Source organism: Myotis davidii, unplaced genomic scaffold (genome assembly GCF_000327345.1).
Source record: "Myotis davidii unplaced genomic scaffold, ASM32734v1 scaffold327, whole genome shotgun sequence".
NCBI lineage: Eukaryota > Metazoa > Chordata > Mammalia > Chiroptera > Vespertilionidae > Myotis > Myotis davidii.
The window spans coordinates 17,017-26,755 of NW_006298628.1; the positions used below are offsets into that span (position 1 = coordinate 17,017).

The following is a 9,739-nucleotide window of genomic DNA, read 5'->3' on the forward strand; positions in this document are numbered from 1 at the left end:
AAATCCTGCCATTTGTGACAACATGGATGAATTTTGAGGGCATCATGCTAAGAGAGATAAGTCAGACGAGAAAGTGTACAAATACTGTGTAATGTCACTTATATGTGGAATCTAAAAAAACTGAAATGGAGAGAAGAAAAGTGGGTACAGCAGCTGGGGACCAAGGAGTTGGGGGGATGTTGTTTAAGGTTATAAACCTGCATCTAGTAGATAAAAAAGTTCTGGAGATCTAGAAGATAGATTAGTGTATATCATCAATAATTCTGTATTATAAACATCAAGGTTTCTAAGAGACTAGGTCTTAATTGTTCTTACCACAAAAAAAGAAATGATAATTATGTAACTTAATAGAGGTGTTAGCTAACACTATGATGGTAATCACACTACAATGTATAAATGTGTCCAATCAATATGTTGTTTACCTTAAACTTATACGGTGTAATGGTAATTAATCTCAATAAAAATAAATGTTAGCTGTTGCTTTTGTTACTATTGGATATAGCAAGTTGCATTAGCTCTACACATGGTACTGTAAAACAAAACAACCTTAAGGAGAAGGTTTAAAATATACAAACCTAGCCCTGGCCCGGTGGCTCCATTGGTTAGTATCATCCTGATACGCCAAGATTTCAGGTTCTATCCCTGGTCAGGGCACATATACAAATCAACCAATGAATGCATAAATAAGTGGAACAACTTCTCTCCCTCCCTCCCTCCCTCCCTCCCTCCCTCTCTTTTTTCTCTCCCTCTCTCACTCAAAATAAAAAAAACAATTTTTTTTAAAAATAAAATATATAAACCTCATTATACATCCTTGAAAGACTAGAGGAGCAAATTTTGAGATCAGATTCAATCCCCACAAACAGGAAAATGGGGAAGAAAAAATCTTTGTTCATTGTTACTGAAGTTACACAATAACTAATAATAGCCAGATTTGTTGAGCAGCTACTATCTGCCAAGAACTCTTCTGGGAGCTTTACTTCTTTTTTTCTCTAAATTTTATTGATTTTTTACAGAGAGGAAGGGAGAGGGACAGAGAGTCAGAAACATCGATGAGAGAGAAACATCGATCAGCTGCCTCCTGCACACTCCCACTGGGGATGTGCCCGCAATCACGGTATATCCCTTGACCGGAATCGAACCTGGGACATTTCAGTCTGAAGGCCGACGCTCTATCCACTGAGCCAAACCGGTTAGGGCGGGAGCTTTACTTCTACACACTCCCTCAATCCTTTTCACAGCTCTATAATGTAGATACTATTACCTCCGTTTTACAGATGAGGAAGCCAACTCAAGTCACAAAGAGATGGCATGGAAAAGTCCAAGGTTGTAGAGCTGTTAAGCGACAGAGACAGCAGATCCACTGTCTTCTCCGCTATGTACTACGTTCCTCTCCAAGTGACACTTTTCACTCTAGGCCTGGAAAATTCACCAGTTTCAGGGAAGACCAGAGATTACAGAGGAGCCCATGGCCAAAGACGTACCTGGCCTGTAGTAGACATGGGACACAGGTTTTGGAAAGCATCAGCTGTAGCTCCAGTTCAAAAATCTGCTGATGGGGATTCTTCAGCTGGCAAAAGAAGAGGAGGCACTGCCCAGAAATGTAAGAAGTTCCAGAGCAGGAGACGGGAGGAGTAGCATCAATCAACATGTCATATGGCTAGAAAATTACCTTGGAGTATTGCTAGGTAAGACAGGGAGAAGAGCGCTAATCAAAAGGAAGTAGAGCCCTACCTGGTTTAGCTCAGTGGATAGAGCCTCAGCCTGCGGACTGAAGGGTCCCGGGTTTGATTCTGGTCAAGGGCACATGCCCAGGTGGCAGGCTCGATCCGCAGTAGGAGGCGTGCAGGGGGCAGCTGATTAATGGTTCTCTCTCGTCATTGATGTTTCTATGTCTCTTCCTCCCCTTTCTTCTCTGAAATCAATAAAATATTTTAAAAAATAAGAATGTTGTAGTTTTCTTTTTAAAAAAAGGAAATCATATCAAGCATCGCTCAGAGGTTTTATGACCAGAAAGTGAGGTGTGGGCTTTGATTCATCACAGAAGTAGCAGGAAATGGGGAAAAGGGGGTATGGAAAGTAAGGTTTTAGAACGCATTGGGAGGAAGTATGTGTTGAGGAATATCCCGAGGACTGGAGTTGCTATCACTGCAGGAGGCAACCGATCAATGTGTCCATGTCACATTGGAGTCCCTCTCAGCCCATCTCCCCCACTGCCCCTCCATTCTCTAAAAATCAATGGGAAAATATCCTCAGGTGAGAATTAACAAATAAATAAATATATATACAAATTGGTCCATAATAGATGTTCAAAGGCACCAACTAGGAATATTAAGAATTGGGATTTACAGCCCTGGCCGGTTTGGCTCAGTGGCAGGGGCGGGCAAACTTTTTGACTCGAGGGCCACAATGGGTTCTTAAGCGAGATCGGAGGGCCGGAACAAAAGCATGGATGGAGTGTTTGTGTGAACTAATATAAATTCAAAGTAAACATCATTACATAAAAGGGTACCGTCTTTTTTTTTTTAGTTTTATTCATTTCAAATGGGCCGTAGTTTGCCCACGGCTGGGATAGAGCATCAGCCTGCAGACTGATGGTTCTCATCATTGATGTTTCTAGCTCTCTCCCCTCTTCCTTCCTCTCTGAAATCAATAAAAATATATCAAAAACGCACCCCACAAAGTGTTAAAAAAAATAATTGGGACTTACAAGGAGTCAGCATTATGAGAAACATGGAACAGTCATTTGAAAATATAATCATTTGCTTATGGTGTCAGAATATAAGACAATTTTTTGAATCTATTCCTGATCTATTTTTCTCTCACAATGGATTGGGAAATATTCCACATATAAAGTGTTCTAGGCATGCTCTCCCTCCCAGGAGCAATCCCTCACACCTTTTTTTCTCTCTCAGGCATGCATCTCCTAAACTCTAAGGGTCCCCATGAGACTTGCAACCAGGAGAGCAATGGGCAGCAGCAGCTAGTCCCAGGTGAATGCCCTGAGCTTGTACCCAAGGCCCTCTTTCCTCTGACTTCTCAGTGAGCCATAGCAGCCCCACCTACGCTCTCTCCTCTTGCTTCACTGCCTCCATTTTGAAGATTGGGTGTTTGGATATTTGGGCATTTCTCCCAGAAAGGAAATGGTGCGAGGTGTAATTTCCTCCAAACCTAGGGGTGCAAAGTGTTACAATTAACCTTTGATAGATTTTCCCTAGTATAGTTAAAGCCCCCAGGCCAACTACCACGGACAACTGGAACAGGTTGGTTGGGAGTTGGTTGAAGTTGGAGACATGTAGACTCTACTTTTCTCTTGTGTAGTTTTCTGCTGCAGCATTTATCCTGGGTAAAACTAAGTGTCTGACATGGGCTACGATGAGAAGCAGCCCTGTGAGTGTCAATTATGATGTGCACCATCAATTAAGAGCATTTTGTATTGGTTATGCTTATATGCTTATAAATTATTTGGTTAATCTCTCCCCCTCCCTCCACTTTCCCTCTGAGATCCGTCAAACTCACTAACTCTTGAACGCTGTTGAATCCAAGCACCAATCAGCCAAAGCCAATTAGCCAAATCTAGCACGGTATTAAACCCTCCGATGTCAACACATTCAATCTCAGCCGAGTCTACAATTTTAAGCAGATCAGCCTTTTATTTCATCCTCCTTCATTGAACACTTTTAGTATATTTTTCCAAAGCTGCTCCCCAGGCTCTGCCAATACACATTGATGAGGTGCTGCAGTTGTTTTGACTACAAGCTGCCTCCTTGGGGAACAGGTCTTCGCCTCTGGGCCATGTAGGGATCTAACTCTTACTATGGGGCGGGTTTCAGTCTTGAGGAGCGTCAGCATCAGGCTGTGAGGCAGCTGGCCCAAGTGCAACCATTCACCTACCAAAATGCTTCTTTGCCCAGGCAGGCAGCTTCCCGTGGGCACGGTGTACCTGTCCCTCTAAAGGTACTTGGGGTCCAGAGTTCTCGCACCTACCCAAACGCCCTTACTTCATGTCTCAGGCCTCACTCCTTTCACACCCATGCCCTTCCCTTTAGTGCAAGAGACCTGGTGTGGTTGTCGGTTTCGCACTGATCTCAGCAGCCCCACCAATCAGGCCTTTGGCATGGTGCTCAGCCATGTCTGTCCTGCAACTACAGGGGATGAGGGACTCCTCCCACACTATCAAGGCCTTTGGGTTTTCCGTGGATCTTCTCAGCTGAATAGTTTTGTCCACAATCTCAATTTTTTTTTTTTTTTTTTTTACTGTTTATTCTTTCCAGAGCCATCAGAAAGAGAGTTTACTCCACAGAACTAAATGCCTCAGGCAGAAGGGGTCAATGGCGGGGAGGGGAACATAAGTAATGCTTTCAACAGTAACTTTTTTTTAGAAAAAGGAAACTGAATGCCAGTCACATGATTTCCCAATGCCTTGTCCTCCACCTTCACTTCATCCTATGCTACTCCTGATAATGATGCCGCCGTGTGCGTGTGTGTGTGTGTGTGCGCGCATGTATGTAAAACTATTATCAGGTAGCCTGCAACTGTCCCCACCAAATCCATGGTGGTTTTTGCTGCTGGGGAAAGGGGAGAGAAATTAGAGAGGAAAGAGAAAACAATGAATTCAAATTTCTATAAGCTATTTTATTTCTTTTATTTTTTTAAAAGGTTGAAGCAAATATGAAAAAATATTAGCACTTATAAATTCTATATAGGTGTATTATACATAATTTTTAAATTTTTTTGTATTGTTTAAATTTTACCCCTCCTCACTCACTATACATCATTATTCATTATGATCATAAAGGGCTTATCCCAGGGTATGGATTAATAGAAAACTAAGAAAGTAATTCATAAAACCATTACATCAACAAGTACAAACACACACATAGCAAAATCACATCAGTACATGCCCAAGATAATTACACTGTTCCAAATCCAAAAGTCATAAAAAGCAAAAGCTGTCTTTTTCTCATCTATGTTTCCTCACATTCATTTGCCCTTCCCTAGAGCCAAACACGATTACCAGTTTTTAGTACACTTCCAAAAATATTTAATGTATTTACAAAGACATCTCTTTATCAGTTCTATAAGTCAAAGATAAACATTTTTAAAACATGGCTTTGTTCACCCTACAATATAAAGATGGTCCCACATCAATACTTCAGATTATTACAATGTGTTGTTATGCCATAAGTTAATCAATTCAGTCTATTGAGGGGGATAGTTACTATTTGCAGTCTTTGGCTATTAAAAATAACGTGAAGTTCAATGAACTGTACAGAAGTCATTGCACACCTTTGAACATATGATGTTGAAGAATGGCTAGCTAAAGGGAAATGTGCATTTAAAATGCTGGTAGATTGTTCTTGATAGAAGTTGTACTACTTATAGCAATGCATAAAAGTGCTTCCCCCTGCCAAACAGTAAAATCATTAAGTTGGAATGTACTGATTTTGTCAATCTAATAAGTGGAAAGGAGTGATATATTGTTTAGTTTTTAGTTGCTACACCTACATTATGACTAAAGTTTCTATATTTGTAGAAACTCTTTTAAATTCCTTTTCTGGGTTCTTCTGCTTGCTCACATCCATTGCCCATTTTTCTTTTGGGATCTTAGAATTTTTCTCTTTGATTTTTAGAAACTTGTTTTAAAATAAAGAGTAAACTATTTGTCTATAACTTTTGTTGCAAATATTTTTCCAGTGTATTGTTTGTTTCTTGACCTATTTGCATGGCGTTTTTACCCCAAAGATAATTTTGTTTAAAATAGTCAATATTTTCTTTCATGGTTTCTGATTGGAGACTATATTTAGGCCTTCCCTATGCTGAGATTATAAAAAATGAATGCACTATTTTTGCTTCATGTACTTCCACCACTCCATCTTTTTACATTTAAGTATTGAATCCACCTGGAATTTATTTCAGTGTCAAGTGTGATGTATAGCCCAAGCTAATTTTTTGCAGATAGGTACCCAAGTCATTCAAAATCACTTATGAAGTAATCCATCTTTGCCAAACAAATTTGAAAGCCACCTTTAACATATACTACGTTCCCACATATATTTGAATTTATTTTTGGACATTCTAATCTGCTCCATTCCTGCCATGTAACAAAACCACATTGTGGTAATTATTGTAGCTTTATGTTCTACCATTTGGTAATGCTAATTGCTCTCAGGTTTTCCCCTTTTTAGGCTTTTCCTGGGTGCTCATGCTTTTTATTTTTCAATAAACTTTAAAATTATTTTGATGCTTTGGGGAAAGATTTGTAGGTGTTTTTATTGGGTGATATTGAATTTATAGATTAACTTAGTGAAAATGGACATATTTATGATTCTGAGTCTTCTTATCCAAAAACATACTGTGCTTTTTATCTGTTCAAGTTCCCTTTTGTGTTCTTCTGTTTCACTTTATGGTTTTATTCATAAAGAACTTGTACATTTCTTATTACAGTTATTCTTAATTAGTTTACTTTTTTTGTTGGAATTACTATTGGGCTTTTTTCTTTCATGATATCTTCTAACTAGATGTAGTTTGCCTATAGGAAGGCAATTAGATTATTTGCCAGTTGACAAATAAAACATATAGGTTTACCTTATATTTTACTCGTTTATTTGTTCAACCTTCTTTCTTGAAACCACTACTTTCTTCCCAGCTCATTTTTTTCCTACTGAAGTGAAGTACATTATTCACTAATTATTTCAGGGATGGGCTATGAATGAGTAAGAGAAAATCCCAAGTTGTTACAAGTCTGAAAATTTAATTATTTTGCCCTCAACCTTGAGTGATAGTTTGACTGGGGAGAAGAGACTAGGTTCCAAGTCTCCAAACCTGAAGAGGAGTAGGGTACACAAAACATACTGGATGGAATAATGGCTGAAATGTTTCCAAATTTGGTGAAACTATTTACCCACAGATGCAAGAAGCTCTTAAAAACCTCAACCATAAGAAATTTTCTTAATTACCAAAGATCATCATAATTATTTTTCTTAAGTCAATCATAAAAAAGAGAAAATCTTCAAAGTAATCAGAGAAAAATGACACATTATGTGCAGAGGTACAAAGATGAGGAGGACAGCAGATTTATCATTGGAAAAGAAACAAGACAGAAGACAATGGAGCAACATGTTTAACTCACTGAAAGACAAAGCTATCAACCTAGCCCTCCACCCAGCAGTTATCTTTCAAAAGCAAAGGTGAAATAAAGACTTTGTTTCATACACGCAAAATCTGAATGAATTCAGCAGCAGCAGACCTACAGTATTAGAAATGTTAAAGTAATTCCTTTGAGCAGAAGGAAAATCATGCAAAATGGAAATCTAGATTTACACAGAGGAATAAAAATCACCAGAAATGGTCCTACATAGGTAAGTATAAAGAATTTTTTTCATAGTATTTAAATCTCTTTAAAAGATAAGTGGCTGCTTAAAGCAAAAATAATACCAACATATTATGGTATTTATAACATACGTAGAAGTAAAATATATCTCAACAATAGCACAAAAGTTTGGAAAGAAAAGATGGAAGTATACTGCTACTGTTGTGGAATAATACCACTTGAAGGTAGACTGTGATAAGTTTAAAGATATACTGTATCCTATGATCTTGGCCAGTGTGGCTCTGTTGGTTGTGCCATGCACCAAAAGGTTGCCTGTTTGATTCATGGTCAGGGTACATACCTCCCTTGTGGCTCAATCCCCGGTGGAGGGAGTGCAAGGAGGCAGCCTATCAATGTTTCAATCTCACATAGATATTTCTCTCTCTCTCTCTCTCCCTCTCTCTCTAAAAAAAGTAACTAAAAATATTTTTTAAAAGTTATATACTGTGAACCCTAGGGCTACAACTAAAATAATAACCCAAAACGTTATAACAAATGAGTCAATAAAGAAGATAAAATGTAATTATTTTAAAAATGTACGATTAAGTCAAAGGATGGAGAGAAAAAACGGGAAAAAGAAACAAAGAAAAAAATGGAAAAATAGCAAACATAGTAGGGTAGATGGAAACCTAAATAACCAACCCCTCTTTCTATCTACCTGCCTACCTACACACACACACACACACACACACACACACTGACACACACACACACACACACTGACACACACACACACACACACACACACTCACAATGTCTGTATTTCAGGTCTCTCCAATTACTACTCTGGTGTCCTTTACTACTATCTGAAGTTTCTTATATTTGAATTGGTTTACTCTCTGTGAATCTTATCTGTCTTGTTTGCTAACCTATCCCCAATCCCCAGCCCTTGGCTCACGGTGAGTATTCATTAAATATTTGATGGTTAAATGTTTAAATCACATAGTTTCACACTTAACCAGAGATGAAGGCTACTTAGATTAGGATCTTCCTGTCAGTTGGAAAACTTCAGAATATACAGGTGTTTCCTTGCCCTAGAGGCCAGACAGAGCATAAGATTGTGGAAAACAGCTGACTCAGCTGCCCTTGGGTTGATCCCAAAAACGATGTTTCTTTCCAGGCCTGAAAATCGACGGACACTGTCCAATACAATGTGATTGCCCATGATCGCTGATGCATCTCCTACCACTAACTGATCAGATTCCTCACTGGACTGAGATTCCTCACTGGACCGAGACCTTTTTCTCTTCCTTATTGCTCTTTGAAGCTTAGATTTATATTTGTGTACATCACTTGCTGTGCTGCAAATCACGGCAATATCCTTGCAGGAATATCCAGCCTTCAAAAGTGAATGGCATTTTCCTGTTATATAATCCACCATCTGGTCCATATCCTTGTGCTCACTCATCTCTAAGTTGCCTGGAACACCTTGAGACCATTCAGCTTCACTGAAGATATTCAGGGACTCAGAGGGGATGTTAGGTGGTGGATTTTCTCTGACTTCGTGCATTATTTCTTGTAGGTAGTTGGCTATTGGGTCTGCATTGCGGACCACTCTGATGAGCTTTTCTCTTGGGTACTGGTATCGGAGCTTGGGGAGGCCACAGTAGTCCATGTGACTGGTCTGAAAGTAGTCCAGAAAGATCCAGAGAATCCCAGGGCCATCCTTTCCTCTCTGAGTGATAGTTTTTGCCTTCTCATACCAGCCCCCATCTTCAGTGCGGAAATTCTGAGCTTCATCGATGACGATGTGTTGAATCTTTTCAAAATTTGAGTTTTTGTTCATGAAGGTTTTTCGGGTCACTGCCTGGCAGATGTTTTTGCGGCTGAAAATGTAAGAAACACAGTCAAGTTTCCCCGATCAACAAAAGGAGGTCAATTTTACTGTTAAACTCATCTTGACATAGTAAATGCAACATGAATCTTAGCATGTCAACTCAAAGCCACGTCAGCAGGACTTACTTAAGAAAAGAAAGTGGACATAGTCAGGCTACATACCTCACGAATTCTTGCAGGGGCTTGTTCTCACAGATGTAAAGAATGTCACCTGGTTGACAGTGAAACACATTCCTGATCTTTTCTATGATCTTAAAAGCCAAGATGGTCTTCCCTGTTCCAGGTAAGCCATGCACAAACTGCAATCTGGTCTTGTGAAGGTTCTTTGAAAGCACCTCATATTGTTTATCTGTGAGTAGGTTCAAAACCTCACAGCCCACCTCTTCACTTAACAAAGATCTGAACCCACACAACACTATCACTAGGGACTGCAGCAGAACTTCCATGTCCTCTGTGGTCATCAGGCAATAGGACGCAGGGTAACTTGGCAATTCTGAACCATGAAGGGCCTTTGCTGTTTTATCAGGATTC

At 39.4% G+C, this 9,739-nt stretch overlaps 1 protein-coding gene across 1 annotated transcript in view; it reads right to left on the bottom strand.

Annotated features, from left to right (window-relative positions):
* Positions 1-8,078: 8,078 nt before the first annotated feature.
* Positions 8,079-9,739, bottom strand: part of SLFN5 (schlafen family member 5) — a 17,850-nt gene continuing 16,189 nt past the window's right edge. The window contains 2 exon segments of the mRNA XM_015570817.1: positions 8,079-9,198; positions 9,371-9,739. The exon segment at positions 9,371-9,739 is cut by the window's right edge and continues 20 nt beyond it. Of these exon segments, the coding sequence (XP_015426303.1) occupies positions 8,367-9,198; positions 9,371-9,739 (1,201 nt within the window). The 3' untranslated portion in view covers positions 8,079-8,366.